The sequence below is a fragment of the Ciconia boyciana genome, chromosome 17 (genome assembly GCF_034638445.1).
Source record: "Ciconia boyciana chromosome 17, ASM3463844v1, whole genome shotgun sequence".
Classification (NCBI taxonomy): domain Eukaryota; kingdom Metazoa; phylum Chordata; class Aves; order Ciconiiformes; family Ciconiidae; genus Ciconia; species Ciconia boyciana.
This window is the reverse complement of record NC_132950.1, coordinates 10,045,001-10,071,760: the sequence shown is the minus strand read 5'-3', so window position 1 is coordinate 10,071,760 and position 26,760 is coordinate 10,045,001. Positions and strand designations below refer to the sequence as shown.

At 41.0% G+C, this 26,760-nt stretch overlaps 1 protein-coding gene across 13 annotated transcripts in view; it reads left to right on the top strand.

Moving 5' to 3' along the window:
* BCAS3 (BCAS3 microtubule associated cell migration factor) overlaps positions 1 to 26,760 on the top strand; it is a 375,222-nt gene that overhangs the window by 185,634 nt on the left and 162,828 nt on the right. The window contains exon 24 of one of the 13 annotated variants that reach the window (XM_072882069.1): positions 26,374 to 26,393. The exons of the other annotated variants lie outside the window; for them this stretch is intronic. Coding sequence (XP_072738170.1) covers positions 26,374 to 26,378 — 5 coding nt within the window. The 3' untranslated portion in view covers positions 26,379 to 26,393. Of the gene's footprint in view, positions 1 to 26,373; positions 26,394 to 26,760 lie in introns of those variants that run through there. 13 annotated transcript variants of the gene reach the window in all.

Genomic DNA, 26,760 nt, shown 5'->3' with positions numbered 1-26,760 from the left:
AGGGGATCTCTTGCAATCTTGACCGCTGCTGGGGACAGCCTGCCTGGGGCTCGCCTCCTTCCAAAAAGAACGCAGAGTCTTAAAGGGAGCACGTAAAGCCAAGTACTTCGCGTACATAAACCTCCTGGTGCTATTCCCCTTGTAAAGGTGAAAACAAGCAGGTCACAGTCAGTAAATGACAGAAAGCAGACTTGGGATTATTCACATCATTAGCACAGGATTTCTCCAGATAAGAGAAGCAGTATATGAGCCTCTATTGCCCTGAGGCTGTCTTTCGTTTACTGCGCAGGGCGTGGTCCTTTAAAATGGAGCAAGAACAGGGAAAAGAAAAAGGTGGTAATATGACTAACATATGGTTTTTGCTGGAGTTTGGCCACAGATTTAAGGCCTCGGAGTGGATTCCTGGGGCCTTCGTATGCTATCCCAAAACCAACACGAAAGCCGTTCCAAATATATTTTATAAGCTCTGTGATTGTAATAGTCCTATCAAAAATCCTATGTCCCCAGGTCAAGTAGGGTGCAGGCCCTCCTCTTCTGAAATCCCAGGCTTGCCAAGTTTCTCTTGCCTGATATTTCCCTCCAGCAACAGCGGGCAACCATTTGTGCCTCTTGCGCAGGGTGCGCTGTGTAGAATACCTGTAGGGGCGTCCAGCACAGCTGCTTTCCCTTGAGCTCACATCTGCTCGGAGAGAGTGGGACCTCCACGCGCTCGCTTGCCTGGGCTTTTGTCCCAGATGCAGCTGGCCCTGGCTGTGTACAACCCACCTGTATTTCTGGATAAATCGTAGAATTTGCTAGGCTTTGGCACAGAGGCCAAATGCTTGCTCGTGAGTATCTGGTTGGGTTTGAGCATTAGTTTTGGTAACTGGCTCTTGCGTTACTTTTCCTTTGCTCCAAGTTACGGTGCCGTTGATGTGAGAAACGCAGTACAGGAACTGGAAGCTCTGTAATTCGTAGCCTCTTTTAATGTTAGAACCCTGCAAGGAGTCCTGACTATGCCGCTCCAGGAAAGGAGGCCTCTGGAAAGATAGTACATACGTGGTTTTGCCTTGATGCAAAAAAGCAGTAGAAGCCACTGTTGTAGTAAGGGTCTTGCTAGCTCTTTGCTACCAGGACAATTGCCATTAACTGAATTTGCATTAATTGAAAAAGTACCTCTTCAGACATTCACCTGTCTTGTTTACAGCATGAATGCAGAGCAAATCACTGTGTGCTATGCTGTTTGACCATCACTTAAAATATATTTTAAAAGTCAGCATAACATTCTCTAAACTTACTTGTGATTGAATGTTGAATTTAGTAATGGACCATAGATCATCTACCAGGTTAGTTGTGTTGCTGGTGGATTTTTTAATAAGCAGAAAGTTGCCATGAAAGAATTTGGAGAAGAGGAGAAATACTTGTGTGTTAGTCTTTTGGTTTTGGTGTTCCTATTTAAGCTTTAAAAAAAAAAAAAGGCAGCAACAAACAGTATACAGTGAAACATTTACATGGTAGTATATTTTACCACCGAAGTCAGATAAAAAATTCACTATATCATAAGCGAACCATTTCCCCCTTGATTTGTGTCCAAAATATGAGGAAAAATCTTGCAGATGCATTATGCATTTTACAAAAGAACATATGCATGCATTTAAATCATTTACATTTCATCTTTGCTTTCTCTTATTTTTAACCCATATTATAGTGAATGACAGCATGTTTGGAAAACTGAGGTTGAAAGCAAAGTTTAAACTTTCATGCACAATAAGCTGAACTGCAAGCAATGCTTCACTATTTCATGATTTTATTTCAAAGTTTTGCTGATGCCTTTTCCTTTCTCTCCAATGAAACATGTGACTGAAACTTTGGGAAATCTGGCTTGCAAAAAAAAAATTATACTGCGGTTGGTTTGTGCTAGTCTTACAGTGCCTGCCAAGAAGGAGAATCCATCCTTACTGAAGCAGGTTCTCAGGAGAATGCGCAACCATGTGCTTAAAGATGCTCTGGATCAGGGCTCAGGAAGACTATTAATTGTTGATTGTTCGGCAGTATCAAATATTCCTCATGCTATAAAATCCTTTTCGATGGGGGGTGCGGAGGGGAGGATCGAGGGACACCAGCTCTATCTGATGTAATACCCTGACATGACTACTTTTCAGCACCACCCTGCTGTTTCTTAAATCGGCAACTTTTAACTGATCTGCTTATACAGTGAAAAAGAATTTGAATTGTGGGTATGATGTCTTGTTTAATGTCATCAGCAGGCACCACTTCCCCATAGCTGTGAGTGAACAAATAAAATTCAGCTTTATTGGCCTAGTTATAGCCTTTTAATAACACTTCAGTGAAAGATTGTGCATGCCATGAAGTGCTGAACGCGTGCTCTAAAGTGATGTAATGTGACTGAAGTACAGTGATACGGCAGATGGGCAGCAGCCTCTAACGCAGGTGAGGGTGTGCGCGCCGTCCGCTCTCCCTCTACCAGGGGCTCGGGGAGCCGGGCTGTCGAGGGTAGCGGAACGGCCGAAGCACCGTGCGGCTGTACCTGCGTGACGCTCGGGAGCGGCATTTGTCACCTTCCCCGTGGCCCTGGCTGTCACCCGCGGGCTGGCTCCCCGCAGAGCTGCCCGGCGGTCTCGGCACGGCACTCTCCCGCTCTAGCGGTGACAAGACCACGGTGCCGAGACCCGAGCTAGCTCTGCGTGGAGCCAGCTACAGTTTATTAGCTTAGGCTCCGTGCCACGCAGAGACAGATAAACCGCTTGCAGACAGCGGCTGGCCCTCGATCAGGGTAGCTGAGCTTGGGCCCGTTTGTGTGTGCTAACCGCGTGGGACTTCTGGGGTTGTCAGTGAGAGTTTGGCACATGTAGCGGCTGCAGGATTTGTTTGTAAATGTAGATTTGAAAGTTAGGTACTTACACGTGCCTCTTAGATTCAGAGCTCAAAATGCAGAGTAACTTTCATCCCTAACAGCTTGCAGAAATTTTTCCTTGTTGTCTTCACCTCCCAGTCTCTCTGTAAGAGTTAAACCCAGAGCTCTTCATTTATTTTGCTAGTAGGGATTGACTTATAATTGAGGATATCACGTGGAGGGCCTGCAACTTATTTGTATATCCATCCTTCCATGTTTAAAACCAAGTCAAGAAACTAATGAGGTTACAAAAATATTGCTGATCCTGAAGCGAAGTTGGAGAACATATGCTTTGGTTTTACATTTCTGCCTTTAAAAGGTGACATGTCCCATGTTTGTCATTTAATTTAACATTCTATATATTTTTAAACGCCTGTATGATTTGAAATCTCCAGATGCCATGCTTTATGCTAAATGAGGTTGACAGTTCAGTGATGTGGAAGGCCATTATCTCACCTTTGTGCTTCTAAACTATAGCCACTTGCCTTTGCCTGTTCATAATGCATTTACTGCATTACAGCGTAGGAATTTTTAACACCTATTGAAAGCATTAATTAGGTATGCCATACTGATGAGCACTTTAAGATAAGTGAAAAGCAAGAACTGATGCCGTTCTTCAGGTTCGTATTTCTCCCATTGCTTGTACTGGGGATTCAGCAAATGACTGATGAACTCCAGTAATAAATGCTGCCTGGGATACTCTGTATTATGTATTGCTGTACTCTCAAATTTCACAATGAACAGCAATGATCTGTATTAGTTTTCTGGGACTTAGGTGGTATCTCTAATATGCTACTGGAAAGCAAGCGTAAGGTGGTCCCATGCCAGTGGTAGCTTGGTGAGATGTTCCTCGGATGATCGGTGTAAGCAAGATAACGTGGACTTCCAAACCACACTGCGGGAAGTCCACTGGATTTTCACACGTGCAGTACGGTCATTTCCCTAAATGCTGCGTTCATTCATGTTATGACTAATGTATCCTAAAGGAATATGATTTCATCAAAAAAAAGTGATTTAAAAATAAAATAGTAGCATTGTAGAGGTTTATCTGGAGGCTGATTTACTCAGGAATGTTACTCCCATTTTTAAGTAGATTTATTGATATTATGCGTTCTCTCCTGATGTTTAGTCATTAGTGAAAGGGATTTGTGTATTTCCACAAACTTCTGTTAACATAAAAGCACCAGCACAAAGTCTTAGCAGCCAAGAATGCAAGTTTAAAAAAAAAAAAGTTCCAAGTGGTTCTATCTTGGTGTTTGGGGATCAATATAATCCCATTCCCATAGATTGAAATCCCTTTAAGAATGTGCAAATTCCCTATGTTTTGTCCTTTTAAAGGGAAATTGGTTCCATTTCTTCAGATTATCGTGGTGTAATTTCAGAGGATAAGGAGTACCCATAGAAATAAGTCCCCCTATTCCCCAGCTGCACTTGAGCAGTGATGCCCAGGCTGCTGCCGAGCCGTGCTGTCCCGCTGCAGTCGCTGCGAGTGCCGATGCCACGTACGTGCTTCCGTCCGCGCCCCATCCCGGTGCGTGCCTGAAGCGTAAGGCCAAGCGGGCAGGTTCCAGCTCTCGCCTCTCCTTCTGCAGCTGGCCGGTCTGTTCCCAACCAAGATGCATGGCGTGTCTCGATAAACAGCTCTAAATGGCTCTGTCACTACCAACCGGTGCTATCTATAAACCAATAAACCAAAATTCAGACGTTTGTATCCTCTTACCGTTGTCCTGAGTCAGCAGGTCTCCTACAGAATCATTTTTCTATAAACTTGGAAGTGGATAGTCATTACTTGGACTGTTAAAGTTCAGTAATACAAGAATAAGTCATAAATATGTCACTTGTATCTTAAAAGCTAACCAGCTAGAAACTCTCCCTCTTGTCTAATCTGGCCTCCAGTGCCTTTGATCACCATTTTCTCCTCTTTCTCAGCACCACAGCTAACTTCTTAGTTTTCCACATTTTCCTTTGCCATTGTGACAGTGTTCTGCTGCAGATTACAGCTGTGCTTAGGCACCATAAGGTTTATATGATTAGTCAGCATTTGGTTTCCATATATAGCAAAAGTACGTCTGGAGAAAATATTCTTATACATATTTCCAGGCAATAGGATCAAAGAGCTGTCTAGGTTCACAATTTTAATTTATCTCTTCTTGCTTGCTGTATAAGGAACATCAAAAAGAATCTGTGTTTGCAGGAGGGAAGGGAGCCTTTTGCTGTGTAGCTTTGGGAGCTCCATTCATCCAGGCCAGCTCCAAATCCTGGCCTTTCTTCCTCCATAGCATTGCCGAGATGTGAACTTTGGTTTTCATGCCTTCCTGTCTATCCAGGCGTGACTTCTTTCTTTTTTTGAGTCCTGTGACCTCTCCTATTCTTGTTCATTGATACTCAGAATTACCCCTCGTCTCCATCGGTCCCAGTCGCAGCTGCTGAGCTCATTGTCCTCCTTTGTCGCAGCGATTCCATAGTTCTCAATCCTTGTGTTGGCTCCTCTTCTGCCGTAACACGTGCAAAGTTCGTACACTTGCATCTAAGCATTTGAATGCTTATTCCTATCTCATCTTTGGTTTTTTTGGTAATTACCCCCAACCTCTCTTCGTACTCATCGTACCTCTCGGTATTTGCTTCTACACGAGAAGCTCATCCTTCAGGTGCAGGCTCTCAAAACATGCAGAACATTTCCAAAGCTCTTCCTCTGCCATGATGTCTACCAGAGGTGTGATAACTAACAGCGCTTCGAGTTAGGTCTGTGCGATGAGTTATGTGCGTGGGTTTATATTATCATATTAGGTGCTGTATTTATGTCAGTATTTCTTGCAGCTCAGTTAGATCCTTTTTTCTGTATCTTTTTTTAGATTCTTACGGCAACAATTTGTAAACTTTTACGTTTTTGCAGTGCGCAGCAGCGTGGGCTCTGCTGGAGACAGCCATAGGTAATTGTCATTAGTATATTAGTATTGTCGTTAGTATATTATTGTCATTAGTATATTAGTATAATATACTAATATAACTAACTGTCATTAGTATATTAGTATTGTAAGCAGTATACTTTAATTATATAAATCCATATAACATTTTCATATGAGTAAATTTTCTGAAATATTAGTAAGTGTAGTAAACCAAGACATTTGAGACCTTTTTGCATGACATTTTTAGAAAGGCCTTTTTTCTGCTGATAGAAGATCTGCATTAGGAAAAAAAAAAAATAAAATCTATAATTAGTTCGATTTCAGTCATCTACTCAACATTTTGAAGCTACTTGCCAAATGATCCCAGGTGTGGGATTGCAGCAGGTAATTTCCTGCGATGTATTTGTGCGGATGATTTTCTGTGTTAGAAGATAATATCGGCTCACCTGGCCTCTCGGTGACAGAGAAATCCTTTGTTTATTCATTTAGTAGGCAGATTAACCCTAATGAATATGGCTTCCTGGAAATAGATACAGAGGACAATAGCAAAGTGAGGAGTGGGGAGAAATGGGGCGAATTCCCTTTTCTTTCTTCACTTTTAAATAATGGTAGCTTTCATAGCAGGGTGTTTTAAATCAGAAAGGAACGTGAAATATGTCAACCAGAAATTCTTGATTTTAAGCAAAATCTTTTCTTTTATGGTTCAAAGAGGTGCTGGGGCTTTCTTAGTAAGTCTGGTACAATTCTGCCCTATTGAATCTGTTTGAATGCTTTGTCCTGTCAAAAAGTAGGATAAAGTGGGCATCCGTGATTCTTGCACTGAATGACACTTAAGTCCTCATAGTTGGAGGACCTCGGTGTGCGTTTTATGTGGTTACTCTTCACTGGCTTGTGGAATATGGGGGTTTTATATTATTATTTCTGTGAATTAGGGGTTAATAATGTAATCTTCCACTGAAATAGATAATAAATTGTACTAGGCAACCAGAGAAAAGCGTTAGAGTCTTAATGGCTTAAATTATTTCATTCTATTTCTCTTTGTTTCGTGGGAATAAAACTGTGGAATGGTGCATTAACATATACGTTGTGTTTATGTTACCTGAGTATAGCTGTGTTATAAAAGATGACAATGTTCATACAAGGGTTAGGCTGCATGTCTTTTTTTTTTTTTTTTCTTCCCCCCTCCTCCCAGTCATTCTCGTGAGCTGACACAGAAAGCTTCAGGAAGGCATTGCAAACAGTACCATTTCTTGTATTCCTCTTGCATGTGTTCTGCACGAGGTCCGTATGAGGTTTACGAAAGGCTGTACCATTATCACTTTTATTTAAATAAACGAGGAGTAATTTCTCAGATGTTGTTGACATGACACTGGACTGTTGCTCACAACACAGTGTGAGTATCTGCCTGGAAAAGTAGTGGAGGTGAATCCAAAGCCCTAAGAAACTGAGGGAAAGATGGTCATTGACTTTTTAGGGATATAAATCAGGCTTGTCCTGGTATTACACGCAGATTCACTGCGGTATCGCTTGTTTGAACGGCATAAATTAACTTATTCGAGTGCAAAGAGGGAATAATGTGATGGTGAATTAAGTTGTGTATATGTTAGTATTTATGTATTTTTTTAATGCATATACACATTAAATAGTATTTTAAATTAGGGGAACTGTTTTAGTTTGCTAGCTCAGATCACCGTTGTAAGCTACTAGTCAAAGTGTAGACAGAAGTACAATGAATGGTTTTGCTACGTTTGAGAGAGGAACAATTTCTTGCATTTTTATGTGACTGGTACTCGAGATACATTATTCCCAAGACGTGGATGTGTAGACACAGATGTGAAAATCTCTTAACTTCCAACCAAACTTTTCCAGATCTTATCACTATAATTTATTCTTTACTCTCTATAGACTAGAAAAATGTCTTCTTTCACATAACTTTATACATTGGAGGGAAAAGAAAGTTCTCTCCTACCACATGGTAAGTGTTGAAGATATTGTTGGCTTTAGCATGCTGACTTTTGTAGTTGCCTGTAAAAACTCTAGAGTTTCAGAAGGGAAGCGAAAAAACAGAATTTACCTTTCCACGAAGAATAAAAGTTTCCATCGTTTCTCAGTTACATTGCTGAAAGTATAAATGTGCAGGAACAGATAATTTTTTGAAAGTATACATATACACATACCCATGTATAAATGTGTATCGGACAGCAATAAATTACAAATGAATCTGTTTGCTTTGTATGGAGATTGTTTTATCCTTCTTAAAGCTACTATTTATATAACCTTTAACCAAACAGAGAGTAGCCAAAGTATTTTTGAGAGTGAGAATTGTTTTTCTGGCTGGCGTGCGTAACAACTTAATTCACTCCAATCGTGCGGTGCAGCGTACGCTCGTGCTGTGTGGTAACTCACCACAGTGATATGCAGACAATTTGCCAGAGATCATCTTTTTTTTTTTTTTTTCTTCCCCCCTGCATGTGAAAGCTCAAAATAGATACGTGTCACATTAGGTGTTATTAAAACAGAGCTTGTGATAACTAAATAATAAATTTAGTGGTACCTAATTACTTTCAAAAGATGTTGACACAGTTGCAAAAGAAGAATGTCGGAGATTGCCTTTTGAAACAGTGTAGACCGTCCGTATTAGCGGGGTTTTTTTCCGTTTAGTGAAAACCAAAGGACAACAGTCATTATGCGATTCTGTACTTTAAGTATTTTCATAATCCAACATAAATTGGCCCACCCAAGGATTATGTCTGTCTTATAAGGATGTGTTTATATAGTCATTGGGTGAAAGATTGCAGAAGTTGAACCACTAGTTTTGAAAGTCGAGCCAGACCAGGAAAAATCAGGATACAATTTGGCACTTATGGAGACTAAATGATTTCCTTTTTAGCTGCTGATTTCTACTGGGAAATGTATCCTTGGACTGAAAATTGCATCCGGAAAAATGTTTATGTAGTGTTTTTCAAATGACTGATTATTCCTCTAACCTTTAACACGCACTGTGTGTGATTTTCTTCCTTATTAACTCTTTCACAACCAAACGAATTATTTCCTTCACTGTAAACAAAATTCAGTATGTATTTCAATTCATGCAATATTTTAATGCTGTAATAATGCACAAAAAGACAAGCCAGGGATTTTATTGAGTTAGTAACCCAGGGAAATCCAGCTCATCTTTTCTGTCAGGCTTTCCTGGAAGAAGAGTATCGCGCTATGACAGCGAGGCAGGCAGAGCACACTAACTTTTTATCCTGATTACTGCAGAGAAGGAGAACAAAAATATTCTTAACATACCATGAGATGCGGTTTTCTGCCAGCCAGGGGAGATTTCCCCATGGCATGTGTCTGAGGTAGAGGGACCGTGCTGCCTACTACTGGCTACTACCTGCTGCTGAATACAATGAATTAATTCATTGTAGGCTTGGGGTTTGTCTGCGGGGGAATTCATTGGTGCAGCTAGGACAGAATAAGCAGTTTTAGAGTAGCTCCACAGATGCATGCTCTGTCTGGAGTTAAAATGCTTTCAGCGGTGTCCTTTTCACGTAAAGACATACCATAATTCACTATAATCACGCCGGTCGGTATCCTTGCGTAGAACGTCTTCATGGGGTGTCTTTTCTTGCACCCAGAACCTCACGGATGCAGGATGCGAGTTTGCGTACAGGCTGTGGTAATCCCTGCCTGTGCTGGCTTCGGTGCAGGAGCCTGACCGTGCTCCCCTTAGCGGAGTGAGGAAGCTGCAGGCGACCTTGTAAACATCACAGGGTAGGACTAAGCCACGTGTCTTTAAAAGGCATTTGAAGTGATCCTACACTGAGGGGATCACACACTAACAAATGAGCGGGTCTGAAACCAGAGTTTCCATAGTTTTGGCAGAGCTGTCTGTAAATTATGGCTCGTGTTTTCCTACGTAGAAACATGCAGAAATTCAAGATTAATTCATCCCGTTTCTGTAAAAAGTATCACCCAGCCCATCACAAGTAATGTACGCAGTAAAAATGGCTTGAGTGGAAAAGGGGACCAAAGAAAAGCATAGCAAGAATAGTCTTACAATCGCTGCTCCTGATGGTCTCGTCCAAAACGACAGGTTTGTGTCCTGAGAGAGGAAGTCGAGTTGGAAAGAAATGAAATTCCAGCCCTGCCAATGCTGATGGATACATGCAAAGATGTCCACTTCTCTGCAGCTTCCTGGGGCCCCGTGCTGGTAGCAGCGTTCATGATCAACAGGGTGATCTGTCTGTCCTTCTGACACCAGCTGGGGGATTAGATGATGAAAAATAAAAGCTGATATTCCTTGTGGCAATAGTATTGGTCATTCTTGGCATGGTGGGGATAAGGGGAAGTGCCTGGCAGCTACTATTTTCTTTCATCTCTTCTTCCAATTCTTTTTGATCATTTTCTTCCGCAAAGTTTTGTTTTCGTGCAGTTCGGGGAAGAGTTGTATTTATAAGCAAATGGAGGATGCAGCCCTGCTTACCTCGGATTGCTTTTACCAGGAGCAGCGATTCCCAGGCAGTCTCTTCCATTTGAGGTAATAATGGTTTTAGGAAATTCGTAGAATGTTAACAGTCAAACATCTTTTAACCACCTATCGATGGAGTGAAATTTGGCAGATGACAGAGGAACCTTGCTTTTTATTTCTAAAGTCTAAATAGCTTGACAGCTGTGCAGAGTCCCTTGAATTTATGAGATCTGAATGTTGGGGTTTGGGTTTTTTTTTCATGTGGAACCCAGCAGAGTCTCTGACGGAAACTGTTGACCCTTCTTTGTGCTGTTTCTTTACTGTCTCGTCAAACATCTGGAAAACAGCATGTTTGCAGTCATTTCACAACATAATTTTGCATTTACATCATGTGTTATCTGGTAAAAGTTTTCTTGTTTTTTCAAGGGGGGGAAAAAAAAAAGGAAAAGAAAAATCAGCAACTTGAAGGCTGCCATAAGGTCAAGTGGTGACGGTGGATGCTGCCTGTACTAAACATATGTTTAGCTCAGAAAAGCTAAGGCAGTTCCCAAAAATTTGGTAACCATTATAGTACTTCCTAAGTCAGTTCCGGATGTCAGGCCCTAGGTGGAGGGGGAAGGGGCCGCGCCGCCTTTTCTACGGCTTTCCACGAAGGGGATTTAGTCTGGCAGCTGACGCGGCCGAGGAGCACATCACGCAAGGCAGAGCTAGACAGGAAACGCTTCTGAAAGTGCTGTTTTGAGAGAGGATCATGAGATCAGGCAAGGAGCTGTGAACTTTACATGCAACCAAGGCCAGATAGCATTGCACTAGCCACCTGAGGGCTTAGAAATAAGAAAGGAAATTAAAGGATCATTTAAGTGGAGTGGGACCAGACAACTTAAATGATGATTTTCATCTTTGAGAAAGGAACACTGAAGTATATTGAATTCTTTGAAGTAAAGGAGCACGATTGATGTAGAGAATATTTTTGTTACATTCCGTGCTCTGGTTTAGCAGCTCTTCTAATATAACCCCTCTCTACTGAACCACCTATTTACAGCGCTCAAAAGATTTGACTTTCGAGCAGATTGTGTATCCCTAAACTGAATACTGTGTGCTCCTTTTAACAATCTCAAATTAGCTACTTAGATAACATCTACATTCAAATACGTATTAATTAATAAGCATAATTAGCAGATTATTTACTTGTATTTTGATTAACGTGAAGTAGTAAATGTTTTTATGTTGCTCACGGTAACCCCTTTAACTGTAATAAACTTGGGCGTGAGCCTAGAACCCTTCAGAGGTTCATGATGAGTTAACAGTAAAGGTTATATCTCTTTCCTCCCCTCTGTTTGGCGTTCAGGATTCAACCTTTGGTCAGAAGCTGTTTAATCCCGGCGGTGCTCTCTGTGCTTTATTGAATAGTTTGGCAGAGGTTGGTGCAAAGTGATACGGGTCCTGCCGCTCCGGGTCCCAAGGAAGCCAGTTAATAACTGACAGAGGCCCTCTGCGAATGGGACGCTTGCAAAGCAATGAAGCCTACTGCTGCTAAAGCACAGGACCGTTATCCTTCCTTAATTTAAATCAGAGTTAAACCCAGAATCCAAAGCTGTGTTAAAACTACCGTTGTATGAGACACAGAAGCTGGCTTAGCTATGGCCATACATCGCACTACGGAATTACCAAACAGTGAAGCAAGATGAAACAGTGAAACACATGCAAGAGACCTTAAAATCTGGGCCATGTGGAAGCATTTGCAGGTGCCCTTCTTTACCTCCCAGCTAGAACTGAATCTGTTCTACAGTTTATATAGTCCAAAACTTAAAGAAAAAAAAAAAATAGACAACAGTAAATAATTCTGGTTTGTTGGTTTAGGACCGTAGAAGGTTTTTCTACGGGAATGCTCAGTTTCAGTGCTGGAGTCTGCTCCCTGGATGGATGTGATTTCCGGACCTTCCTGAGCTTTGGAAGTAGAAACGGTGGAAGATTCTTCTTTTTCTGTGATCTTTCCATGTATGGCCATAATTGCTTTATCTACATGGGCCAGGTTTCCAGGTACCATAGAGATGAGTCTTAACAGGGAAAAAATTGTGGATGGCTGCAATTGTGGTTTTGGAAAAGCTTGCTCTGGGATTTTTGTTTAACAGCTATTGGATAGGAGGATGCTTAGTTTGCTAATTTGGATGCCAATACTTAGTACGGTTTTACAGCTCACAGTTATTTCTTAGTGGTACTGGCATCCAAGCTACTTGGGGAAAAAGCAGAAAGGTTTTGGGTGTGCATTCAGCTTTTTTCTGTGATGTGTTTGGCAAGCGTTGATGCGGACTTGGGAATTTGGACAATTTTAAGGAATAATAATGACTATTGAAATATTAATTGTTTCTGCAGTTGGAACATCGCGCAGTAGTCTTAAAGGGATCGGATGGAGGGAGATCGTCACGAGTACAGATAACCTATGCAGATATTTTCCTTTTAAGATGGCAGCTGTTTAGTTGTGTTTATAAATAACCTTTTAAAGCAAAAGAAACAGACCAAATACTTTCCTCTTCCATTGCAATAATATAGGAGGTGTCTTGGGACATCTTCTATCAGTTTCCCTTTCCTCTTCATGCAATTTCATCATATACGGATCTTTTTCTCCAGAAATTGTAGGACGGCAGCACTAGGTGTTCATTACCAAGTTTGTTCCCTTGAATGCTTTCTATAGGAGGTGGAAGTGAAATACAGTGAATTAGTCGAACCAAGCTCAAGGGCGATAGCGCGTTTCCTCTTTATCAGTAAAGTAGCCTTTATACAGTGAGAACAATTTGTGTGCAAAAGGCTTTTAAATAATTTCTCCGAATGCAAGTCCTGCTAAGCCTAGAAGGTAGTGATGGTTCACTGACTTATTATTTTTATGTAGGCCATTCTTCCTTGAGGCCACTAAGCCTTCAGGTTTCTCCAAGCCTTTAGTGGTCTGCACTTCACTGTTATTCTTTCCCTGAGAGTGCTGATTAGTGACTTGCGGTATGGATGCTGATTTATCGCAGCCGAGAGTTGCCCCTTGGGGGCTGAGCAGAAACACTCATGAAGGAGCCCTGATTAAAAAGAGTGGTAATGAAGACAAATGTTTCAGAGGGAGTCAAGAGCAAACCAGGCCTTGGCATTCCCGCTGCTCCTCTGAGCTTTTGGAGAGGAGGTAACAGTGGCCAAAGGAAATATTTCCCCCTTGTTGTTTATTTCTCATGGCACTGGAAAAATTTTTCTTTTCCTCCTGGGTGTTCTAACTCTCACTTGTTAACTGCTTTTCATGCAGGGTTGCAATTAACCCTTGGCAGATACTTACTATGTTCCCTTTATATTCACTCTATACATAAAGAAGTTTTTATGTTTTGACCTGTTAACCATTTTAAGATTCTTTAAACTTGACAGTTTCATCTAATTTCTCACGTCATTAAATCGTACTTTATTTTCCAACAGTCCATTCACATGAGGTTTGGTGTTTGTTTGATATCTTTAATCATCTTTTTTCCGCACTGCCCTTTTTAATAAGGAAAAAGAAGGACAAAAAGTAATGCTTACAACCAAGTTTTAAATCGGAGAGAGGTCGGAAAGTTGCTATCTAGTGTTTGACGTGTAACTAAAGACAGATTTCAAAAGCATATTGCTAGGATCTAGATGGTCCAACACTTCTATTAAGTAGGAATTCAAAACAAAAATAAACCTAATGATTTCACCCTATTGTAGCTTTTTAAATTCTGTGGGTTTTTTCATTTTTAAAGATCAGCATGGCCTATAATTAGCGTATGAAGTAAGAAGCTGAGTACGTGGAAAAATACGCCCTGGCTTTATTGGTCTTTGTATTATGTGTGCAGGGATTAGGTAGGCCTATTAAAATCCATCCTAATCTCTGCAGTTACTTTCTTGTCAGATTTGTGTTCACGTGAAGATGCTGTTGATCCAAAGAGGAGTTGCATCCACTGTAGGAGTATTTATTAAAGAAGCAGTGACTGGCACCGAGCTGCGCTGGCGTGCCTGATGCACCTTTGCTCTCTGCACCCCGACGAGGTGTGGAACGGGAGCTGGTATTGCTGCACGGGGCTCTTCCTGGGAAGGCGCAAGACTTTGCGCTTGTCCTTGTTGAGTTTCACCGGGTTTCTGTCAGCCTGTTCCTCCGAGTCCCCCTGAGTGGCAGCCCTGCCCTGGAGCACTTCGACGCATCCTCCTTTGGTGTCATCTGTAAAAGCGAAGAGAGTGCACTCGCTTGTCTCTTCCAAGTCAGTGATGAAGACGTTGAAGAGGGCAGGTCCCAGGACAGCCCCCTGTGGTACTCCACTTGCTACCAGCCTCCAGGTAGAGTGTGACCTGTTAATCACTACTTGCTGAGCTCGATTGGCCAAAATTGATAGGCAAAACCAAAAGGAAAGTGCCGTTGGGAAACTCTGACTGTGATCTTGGATCTTGCATCTCAGACGAGTAAGTCTGATGAACACCACAGAGATGGGAGCATTAGTGAATGTGGGAAGCGTTCCTGTGCCATCCTTACAGCTTTGGTAGAAGTTGTCTTTCCTGAAGAAGTCTTCAGGAAGCAAGCGGTCAGCTGAACCCTTCCTGAACAGTGAAGAATGTGTGGATGGCCCTTTGCATTCAACGAGAATTTCAGGGCACTTTTCAAATGTTAATTAACTTTCTCATGGAATTTTGTCCTATGCTTTGCTTTAGAAAACTATTCTAACCTATCATGCAGAAAGGTTCTTTTTCTTTCTAAAACAGTGTGATAAAGAAACAGTTCATCCAAGAAAAGAAGAGGGAGAAGTGTTTTCTTTGATTGACTGGCCTCGTTCATGATGCACCTAAAAGGTCAAAGATTGTTTTGAGAAAGTATTTTAAAGGATGGGTCTGTGTTTTCTCTCTGTCTGAGAATCTACTTACAACTTCCCTAGTAGTTCTTGCAGTGTTAAATAAACTTACTGTACTAGGACATCTAGGGCTACTATTTAATCAGTCTTATACTTCCAAAGTATTAGAACGTAAACATTTTCCAGCATTAGGTTTGAAAAAGAAAACAACAATTAGGGTTCCTTAATATCATTTTGTCAAACAGCATTATTTTGTATGGTCGTGACATAGAATGAACCAACCTTGGGGACTGTGCACTTCACGATGGGTGAAAGATCGTATGTGATTTGGTGCCAGGTTTTTAAAGTAGTTGCTCAACTACTTAGCTTTGAAAATCCAAGTGACATTGGAAACTTTCAAAACTGGCTAAGGAATCTCAAAGGCTTGTAAAATTTTAGAAGTAACTTTTGAAAATTATTTTTGAAGATACTGTTTTGTACACCTCAAAATTCCATCATTTTAGCCGTGCGACCTGATGTAAATTTACTCCACACTTACATAGAATTCAGGAAGTGCTGATTACTTATCGCTAAATGAAAAGTCATGTGAGAGTTTTGACATTAGAAATTGTTGCGTGTAAAGGGGAGCTACGTCTTGTTAATAACCATGTCTGGAACATTAAAAGATCACAGCAACTGGTGTGAGCTTAGTGGCACCAGCCTTTGTCTCTGAGCCATTGCACTATTTGGAATTTTGGAAATTTTTGTTTTTAAATCTGATTAACTTGTGGGTGTTGGAGAGCTCGTTTGAGGCTGGCATTGCTGCAGTAGTCAGATTGCATCACCATCAGCTGCCCACTAATTATCAGGAAATTTATAGCTGCATTAGGTAAATGTCACTTCACTGCAGTGGCCTGGAATAAGAGCGTTTTCTGCTCTGAATTAGCACCATCGGCACGTCTCAGTGAGAGTCTATCCAAGCAAGCTAAGGGCTTTATTTATGCACAAGCATATTAGGGTTTTTGAGAAAGGGTAGCTGAAAGATGTTGTATTGCTTTTTTGAACCGTAACATCTCTCCATTATAAATGTGTATTTATTTATTCATTATGCATAATCACATGTAAAGTGTTTAAAAATAATTTGCTAATTCCAGAATGGCTAGATCTGCATTCAGTAACGTAATAGTCTGTGTATACTTAATCTGCAGGAACTCTTCAGAAAGATAATCCAGAACAAGGATTACTTGGTCTATATTCCTTTTGGTAAAATGCTGTGTTAGGCCATGTAATACTTCTGCAAATCTAAGCAAGTATACTCAAATCTTGCAGAATTAAGTACTGTCTCCTGGATTCATGTTTCTGAGTTGCTCAGTAGAACAGTAGCCTCTTTGACTGAGGTTTTGGGCAAATAATTACCACTATCTTTAAGTATGGAAGCAAGGGTGCACAGTTGTCAGTTCTGATGCACAAACCTCTCTTGGAAAAAGCTGCAGGCTCTCGCATCCCTAAGGGCTGAAGATAGAAGAAACTTGAAGGTTAAAAAAACCAAAAAACGTATACATAAAAAAATCCCACCTTCATTCTTTTAATGCACTGGAAATAAGGTTCCTAACTCTTCCCAAAAGCTTGTCCACGAGACAATCGTGAAATTCATCGTGCTTCAGAATGATGCCAGAATATCTGAAGTTTGCCACTATGAATTCTTTATAAATACCAGAGTGAATGATGGCTGCTGTTCTCTGAATGACAACATCTCAACAGTTACAACACGCTATAAAAATAAAAGGCCACTTAAGAAATGCTGACTAAATTCTAGACAAACTTGTCCTTTACATCTGTTTTAAGGAACTGAATAGCTTTAGTGGTCCTTTTGCATTTTTCTACCATAAAATCAACCGTAAACTCTTGAAAATTCATTTTTAAAAAAATCATACGTGCTTGAGCTGTGCCTGGTTTAAGTTTTTCAGATAGCTTCTAAATCCCTGTTTTTTAGAAAACTATAAAGAGAATCTTTGGACTTTAATTTACGGTGCTGTTTGCTTGCTTGCTTTATAACAAATACCATGCAAATGGACAGAAGTGATGTTTAGCTAATTTTCTGCTGTTTCTGCTGGGTGATAACCTGGAATTATGTATATTCCATATTGATTTGAGACATCCTCCCAAAACATTTCCTGAATTATGTCTCCTCTCACAAATAATCCTGTAAAGCAAGAGACCAAAGTTGCAGGCAAAGCATTACTTCTCTTCGCTGAGTCCCAATGCACTTTCTCGATTTCTGGATGTTCATCTGTGCAGGAAAGGCACCTACCACACGCTGCTGTTACAGAGTAGATTCACTATAGTTAATTAGAAAGTGGAAGAGACTTAAAGAAAGTCGCTGTCCAGTATTAGGCACTTGGCTTCCCTTCTGTTTTTTACTCTTGCTGCTTTTATGGTTCAAAGTGCTACAGATCAGACGAAGCTTTTGCATACTATATTCAGTGGGCCTTTCTTCTGGGTTAGTAACACAAGCATTGGCACAGGCCAACTGAACCACTTACTTCAAAAGGATCTTTTTATTAGATAAGAGCAGATACTTGCACATCGTAGTCGGAGGAATATAATTTTTACAACAGACAACTCTGCCTGCAGGTCTGTTTCAAGGTTGTATTGAAGTTGCTTCCCTTTGTTTTTCAGAAGATGCAAAACCCCATGACCCTCCTTCTGCTGTACCTCCCAATTCCAGCGTGCAAGTGAAGGACTGAAATTCTGGAAGTAAATTCAGTCTTAAACAGGTTTACTGCAAGCATTAAAACTGTCTTGTGAGAGAAGACTTCATCTCTTCCCCCTGCTTAGTTAATGGTATAGAGTTCTTCCCAGTATGTTCAGTGGGAAAACAGTGATTGCTTTGGGTTTTTACATGTAGTGTGTCTCGGTGTTTAATTACCTCGTCTTATGCGAGGGATGATTTTACTTGGGAATTTTGAATTTGACTCGGGTGGAGCAAGACCAAACCATAAAAGCAGACATCAGTCAGCTGTAGCTTGTAAGCAGCTTTACGTTGACATACTGAACACAGTTCTGATGAGCCACGTTACTTACGGAAAAGTCCGTCTGGCTTGTGGTGGTTTGCAAGGCTCCAACAAGCAGGCGGGGGAAACTCTGTTCTCCCCTGCAAGGCTGGATTTCACTGTTTGAATATGATACCTTAGTTATTGTAGTGAAACTTTATTTGACTTACCATTGTGCCAGTTGGATGGTAAGGGTAGGGAGGAACTAAATATGAATCTGCTGTTTCTCTGCGTCATTAATGCCAGACTCGTCAAAGTTTTACCTAAGTGCTATGGGCAAAAGTAGTTCTCACTGGCTGGAGAAGTGCTGGGTTCGTGGCAGAGTTGAAATTCTGTTGATGCAAATGGGTATCTTCAATCATATCCATCCCAAAATACTTGAGTTTTTTGCTGAAGATATTATTTCATTGTTTAAAGCCAGTATTTGGAAGGGCCTTGAAGCCTTTACATGAAGGGACTAAAGAGCTGAAATAAATAAAACTAAAGGATGTGACAGAGTCCACTGGAGCTAAAAAGTATTGTTACTGTATCTGTCTATATACATGCACGCATGCATACCTGTATCTTTCCAGTTTGCATTGGTTGCCTTTGGAAAGCTTGCCTTGGAAACAAGAAATGCACCTCCCTGTTCAGTAAATAGGTACCATTTGGACAATTTGAGCTCAGCAGAGTCTAAATTGCTTCTTTGGATGTTGATAGATCTCCACCAAAACTTGGCAAAACTAATTGTGTAAATCCTACAGCCTTTGCAATAAGCTGACAAGCCAAGCAGAGGTTTTGAACGGCTGCTGGCTCTGTTCCTTCAGCATCAACTGACTTTTCAGGGCCTTTCCTCAGCCGTTAGCAATATAGATTGTGAGGTGACAAGACCCTGACGGAACAGAAGTGTGTTAGGGTATGTGCGTGTAGCGCGCACGCTTTAAAATTACCTCTAGAAATAAGTTTTAAATCTCTCCCTCCTATTTTATAGTATGTTAGGGGTTCACAGTGATATTTAGTTTTGTGGCCAGTGGGAGAAGAATTGGCAAAGTCTGGATTGCCGCTTCCAAAATTTACCATTCCCTGGCTCTAGTGATGACCTGCCCAAGGGTGTTTTTTTCCTCTAGGTTCTCCCTCACTGTAGCTCCGAGCTTGGTCCTTCTGAGGGCTGCATTCATATTCTTTATAAACCAAGATCATTCTCTGTTCCAGAAGTTAAAACATTCCTGAGATGGCAAACGGCTTAGAAGGTTTGCTTCAAAAGATGCCTAATTGCGCTGTATTTATAGCATTCCTTGTAAATGCCGGTCTCCAGGGAAACAGGTAAGCGCAAGGCAAGTGCGGGGAGAGAGCGAGGGTGGCTTACGCGCAGATATAGGAAGGGACTAACCCTCCAGGTCCCTTCAGTCCGTGATTCCGATTGCTGGTTAATATTTTGTAAGCTGGGCAGGTTGCTTTTCTGGAATGCAGAAGTGTGTCGCATACATCCGTGTAACAATCAGTGGAGGGCTTCTCATCTGCGATAGTAAATTAATAAACAGCCAGACTGTTCTTGCATAAAACTTTTATACTAGTGCTTTTCTATAAGAAATGACCTTATATAATTAGGTACGTTACAGTAGTATGAATTTATTATAAATATATATATAAAATGAGGCATTTGGATATTGCATTATTTAAAATATCGTTATGCTCTAATTTGGAAGTGTTATGACAAACGCTGACTGGGAAAAAGACACTTTTTCCTCTAAATTTAACCTGTTTGATCATTTTGCAAATGTGTTGTTAGTTTGATGCAACCAGAATACAGAGTGGATCAAATAATTCCTCATACAAAACTAACGCATTTTTGATGATAGTGATTTAATGCTAGCTTTTACCATGTTTTATATAGAGCTGCTCAGAATTAAACACGGTGCTTTAAAAATACTTTATACAGTGTTCCCAGAATATACATAATTTTGAGCAACTTTACTGACAATTGCTTTTTTTATGGGCCTTGATGGAAGCAAATGACAATCTCTGCGTTCCCTGGAGGAGCATCTATGTTTGCAGACAGAGCCGCTGTTGTGATTTTGTTCGTGACCCAAGTAGAATCTCAAAGTTTTGGACTAGTCAGAAGGGTTGAGGCGTGCGGCACGCGGGGATGTGGCAGCTGCCCTCTGGGAGGGCTTGTGCCGTTGGAGTCTAACTTCTGGCTTACACCGTTTGCACTGGACATGGTAGCCCGATTTGGATGTGATCCTTAGGACGGCTGCTCCCAGCCTGGCATCCTCTTACCCCGGAGCACTGCTGAGGTGAGCTCCAGTATGTCGCTTACCCGCCCAGCTCTTAAATCCTCATTAACTAGCTTGACAACATGAAAGCAAGATACAGGACACTTGTGTTTGGTCTAAGTTTGGGGCACCGTTGAGCTAGTTAGAAAGGAGAGAGCCAACATTTCAACAAGTGTCACAGCCGCTTTCTTTTTCAGAAGGCTGGTGCTGGAGCGGTCCCTGCTCCACGCAGCAGCTTGTTGAATGCAAATAATGAATGTTAATCCAGCCTCATGGTTCCAGGGTCAAACATAAGGGCGGGGGGGGGGAGAAGAAATCAGTCAGGGTGACAGTGTGGTAAATCGTGTTTGTTTACCTTGTGTATTAGGTTGGGTTTTGCCTCTTCTTTGGGCTGTCATTTGAGCGTGTGCTTTGCGTTCTCTTTTAGAGCGTGTATAAGCGAGCAGGCATTCCAGCTGAGTTCCGTCTTCCTCGTGAGGTGAGGACTTTTGTCCTCTATTTCTTGTTATGCAATATTGTGCTGCTTTCAGTGATGAAGTAAAGGGGGGAAAAAATTGTCTGCCAGTATGACCGTGATATTTGGATGATTTATCTCATTCCTCTTCGGAGTAACCTAACTTTGACATTATTCGTGAACTCCAAGCCTTGCTTGCGTTGTTCTTGCTAGTAGAAAACATAGCAAGGATGTAGTGGGTAATTGAACCCAGATGCACCGAGGGCTGCTCAGCCAGACTGTTATTTTAGCCTACACTAGTAGGTTTTTTAATACGAGTTTGACCTTACTTTGAAACATTCTCAAAATACCATGCTTTAATATCAATTTATATACTCTTGCTTTAAGATGGGGTAGAGTCATTTGAAAAAGTAATGAAGCACTTTCTACCTGTTAAAATAGGAGATACCGAAAGAGTTTTGGAGTTAATTTATGTATCTAAGGAACAAGTTTTACATGCTGTGCCTTTCTAATTGGAGCATTATCGTGTGCCTGTAGTTGGGATCGTTACCATCAGGGAAAATGTCTCTGTCAGCTTGAACCGTGCCAGTTGTATGTGCCTGCCTCTGCAGCGAGGAGGCATGTCTGGCAGGAAGGTTTTAGGTACGCAGTGATATGAAGATTTACCAACAGTCCGTTTCAGTAAGTTATTAAACAGAGTTTAATAGCCATGGTACATATTCATCTTAATGATTTTTAATGGGAGGTAAATGTTTAGTGTATGTGTTCTGTGAGGTTAAGCTGCATTAGTTAAACACCTTAGAAATCCATGCCTGATTTAAAAAAGAAGAATAAAAAAAAAAAAAAAATCCATGTTTCACTGCCAGAATGGTAGTTTGATTTTGACATACATGTAATGTACTTTCCATATCCACACTGTATTTTTCTAAAGGAGGAGCTGCTAATAGCAGTACAGAGCAGAGCCGTATTTCCCTCCTCAATACATGCTTTGTCAGTAACAACTGGGCACAAAAAAATCTTATGTATAATTAAATTTCCTGTGAAGAAAGCATACTTTTTTCTGCTTAAACAGAACTGGTTTTCATTCATTATTTCGCTGGTCAGGTGGAACCGAGGTTGCTACCTTTCCAGCGTGTCTGTCTAATTATTCTTTGTTACACGATGGCAGGGAGTTAAAGTTTTGTGGTTGTACGTGAACAGCTTGAAGTAAAGTGATAAAGAAGCAAGGTTTTGTGGTAGATCTTGAAGTTAAATACTTACATTGATTAATTTTTTCAATTTCACTCTAATTTAGGGTTAATTCTTGTAACTGCTCTTGGTGAAACAGGGAAGGGATATTTAAGGGATCCTGAAAGCGAGTGGCTTGAAGTTATTTTAAATTCTTCTTAAGGTGTTGCTATACGCGTTTGACGTCGGTTCAGCTGAAGTGGTGCTGCCATTAGTTTCAAACTGTCGTCCATTGCTTCGTGTAAAAACCGAAGCTTTAATCGGACTGATGGTGGCAAACTGCTTTAAACCTGTTTGGCTTTGGGCAGTGCAGCTTAAAATATAGAAAGCGAGAAATTAAAAATGGTTTAGTGTTTTTCTTTCTGTTCTCTTATCAGAAATGTTCATTCAGACTATAACAACTGTTAGAACAAGATAACAACTTCAGGCCAGCTGTCAAATGTTTACCATTATCAAACCTCTCCCTAGGGTAAGATGCGACTTTGGCTCGCCTCACCGGCAGTAATTTAATTTTTCCTTCGTTCTGACTCGGAAATGGCAGCATTTTTCAAAGCTTCCTCCCACTGATGGCTGAAATTTTCCTTGTGAAATGATTTCCACCAGTCTTGAATCTTTCTTGCTTCTGCCGTCTTCACCTTTACTGATGGTTCTGCAACTCATCACCAGCTATGCAAACTGACAGTTCACATCCTGGGGCAGCAGCCGGGTCTGGCCTGCAGAAAGGAGCAGCCTGACCAAATTTACGCTCACAAGATCTCTTAATTCACAAAAGCATTTGCTCTAGTTCCTGTGCTCTGCTGCAGGGGCTTTTGGGGGGGCGAGCAGGAGAGCGTTTGGAGGGGAGAGAGGCACTCTTCACACTCTGCTGAGTACACAGGCTTTCGAGATGAAAAACAGACGGAAAGAGACATTTCCAGCCATCTTGCTGATCTATGCAGGGGTTCACTGAACTGTGCAGCATAGCACCAGACCCATGTATCATTTAATGTGCTAATTTCTTCTTTCTTCTTTTTTTTTTTTTTTAAGCGAAGGAGTTTTTCATTTTGTTGACAAGCATATTAAAATTAAAAGTGGAAACAGTTAAAAGAGAGCCTGAGATGTAAACTCAATACCTACCGGTTACTTCCTTCTTTGATATTTAGAGCTATGGAGAGATCTGCTTAGTTTTGAAAAGCCTCTGACAAATGAGAATAGTCAGAATAAGTTTTCTATTTGGTCTGAACTGCACATAACATCATGATTCCCCCCCCCCCCCAAGCTGAAACATATGCCATATGCTTGCCCAAATGCTTCCCCTTCTTGCACTGCGAGAGAGATACGAAACTTTTGTTGCATTCTTTCCCTAGACAAATATTTTGTTCCTGCTCCCTCCCACCCAAGGCAGTTTGCAGCCAGAGCGAAGGGATGCTTCCCCGTAGCCCCGCCGCAGCGCAGCCGTGAGCGCAGCCGGGGTGTGCTTGCTCGGTAGCAAAAGGTCATTCAAACACTTTTTTGGTATTCTTTGGCTCTGTATTAGAAGCTTCTCCTAAGAATAACCCATTTTACATTTCTGTGATTACTTTGGAGGAAAAACATGCAATAATACCAGAATGGAAATGGGGGGCGGGGGGGGGCGGACAACATTCCAAGTAATCTGATCGCACTCCTGTAGTATTTGCTTTGGTACTTTCCTATCATTAGCTATCCAGTTGCTTAAGGAGCAGCTGCACAGTCTGGTAAATTAATATATGTTGTAGTCAAAAGTTTAGACAGAAGGAAAAGTTAACTTAGTTTGTACTAACATAGATCCTGATCTCGCTAAGCTGGTATTCTAATTGAAGGTGGAGGAATTTTTAGCTCTTTTCGTGTGTAAAGTAGTCCTGTCTCTCAGTAATGGTGGAGTTTTACAAAATACATATGTGTATTTCTAATGGCATCTCGTGTCCTTAGCATTAACTCTACTTGTATTTTCTGTTTTCTGAGCTTTTAGGCATTGTGAGAAATACATGAGAGACTTGCAAACAGGGGCAAGGAGGGGTCAGATGTATCAAATGCGTGGATTCCAGCAAGCAGAGTACCCTGCCTTAGAAATGTGAATTAATAGGAGAGCTTCTTTCTGCATATACTTTGAGGAGCACAAAATAGTGGTAACTGGTCGAGATATTTGTCATCTTAATAAACTGACAAAATGGAAAAATAAACATGAATCTTATCAGTCTGCATTTTTGTTCGAGATGAAAGTGTTTGAAGAAAAATCATAAAGGAATCCATGGTAGCTCAAGGAGGTTAAACTCAACAGTTGTTTCCTTTGAAGTGTATGACCACGAGGTTAATTGCCAAAACTGCTTGTGGAAAAGGTGGTAACAATTTAACAAGACTGTACAACTGCAGCGACTCAGATGAATATCAGGTGTTTGCAGATTTTTTATTCCCCCCCCCCCGCCCCCAACAGGAAAAGGGGAGAAAAAACCAGAATGAGAACCAGGGGACAGAGCGGGAGAAGAAAAGCCCGACTAAACAGCCAATAATTCCTTGTTTGCTTTGCCAATGAGGCTGTAATTGGCCGGGAGGTTAATCGCAGCCTGTGGATTGGCGGGCGGCAGCGCTCGCTCCGCGCTCGCTCCGCGCTCGCTCCATGCCGTTAGACAGGGGACGGTAATTATTAGAGCTTTCACGGCTCTTCTTTAGGCTCGCGACGACTCTGATTTATTAATCCCAGTAAGACTGCTGCAAGGAGTTTACAGTTCAAGGCACGGGGTTTGTATTTCTGCTGCTTGCAGTCAGGTTTATTCCAGAATTTATTTTTGCAGCTCTGGATCAGTAGGTTCATTTGTCCCTTTCTGAAGCTGCCATACTTCTAAATCTTTCTTAATTTAGTGGGAACAAAGTCTTTAAACGTGGAATTCCCGGAAGCCCTCCAGAAACCCAATTAGGTCAATGCAATATAATTGGAAAGCTGAAATCCCTTATCATTAGTTACACTGGGTAAACAGAGATGCAAAAGTGTGATATAAACAGAAGTAGAAGAAATTCTTTTAATGTTGCTTTTCACTTCTAGAGGGACACCCTTTGTAATTTTAACAATATCATCAGGGTATTTTAATTTTGTCCTTCCTTCTCAGAGTTCAGCAGTGGGTTTTTTCCGATGTTATACTTTATATCTGTAGCAATTTGTGGAACTTGGAAAATGTGTACAAAGTACAGCTTTTTCAAGCTTTTTTCCTGTAGACAAAGAGTTGGCAATGCCTGAAAACAATGAAATGAGAAAGAATCTTTAAATCGTTAACTAAACTCTTTTGAACCTCAAAGAAAGTTTGTTTATGACGGAAAGCTTGCCCACCAGTCACTAATCCCTATTTACATAGATTTCTCTCTGTCAGATATCCTTAATGAACTGCAAGTTTTATTAACAGCAACTCAAATAATATTTTTATGGCTCGATGTTTAACTGAGCGACCGACAAGACTTTGAAACCTTTCTACTACAACATAATTTACTTGCTCAGCTGTAAAGCCAAAGCAGCAGCCTGAATCCGAAATGTAATGCATACTGTAATTTTTCATGTCTTGTTTTGCTGTTTTCATATTGCGTATTAAAAGCAAAACTTCTTCTGGGAAGAGTCCTCCCTTTGCAGCAAACAAATCTCTGCGCTCCAGCTGGAGCATCACGGTATGTTGCTGGCCACCATTCACAGCAGTCAGGAAATGTTGTGTGCTAATGTATATGATGTAATTCAGAAGATCACATCTCTTTGGTCTGGTAAAGAATTGTGAATTTGGGTCATGATGGAATCGCCCTAATAATGACACTCTGAAGTACATTATTTAACTATTGCTTACTTTTAATAAACAGAATTCATTAAATTACAAAGTCGGGCATCTACGGGAAGTGATTGCAACCAAAGGGCAAGGTATTTAGAAACCTCTAGTTTCATCCTTTGCTATGAGATCTGACCGAGCAAAAGAGCTAAATTGGCTGCCAGACACCTATAAATCTACTGTAGGGTCTTGTCTGTCGTAAGCCATTTACATTTTAATGATTCCATTATGGCCCTTACGTTGTTGCTATACCAGCAACGTTTTACAGGTGGCAGAAACCCCACTTCCAACCCTCCAGAAGGTACCTGCCAGTCTTGCTTTTTTGTTAAACAGATACAGCATTTATCTAACACCTAACAATCTAACATTATGCTGTAAAGCATAATTCGCACTTCTGAGAGGGGCAAAAGAACTCTGTTTACAAGCGTGATGTCTCTCCAATATTAATTTAGACTCTGCTTGTGAAGACAATGGCATGTTGACAATATGTTGCTTAATATAGACCATCCTTTCTTATTTTTCAGACTAACGTGGTCCCTAATGGTATCCAGGGGGTTGGTGTGACTCAGCACACAGAAAAGCTTTGCCTTCATTGAGATGCCAAGCAAGTCTCAGCTAGACCAAAGAGAAGCCAGCTCTCATTCAGTTTTTAATGTTAAGAATATTTCTGCTTCATTATAAGAACACATACTCACTAAAACACATGGGGGAAGATATTCTTCCATATCATTCCTCTTTATTAAAGAAAAAAAAAGGCGGGGGGGGGAGGAGGCTTTGCAATCTGCATATGCAAATCTTGCCATGTTTCTCCTAGACAGGAGGAAACTCTAACTCTCAATAGATATTTATTTTCTAAATTGGCGACAGACATGCAAGCGAGAATGTTCAAATGACTTCAGCTCTCTTTCTGC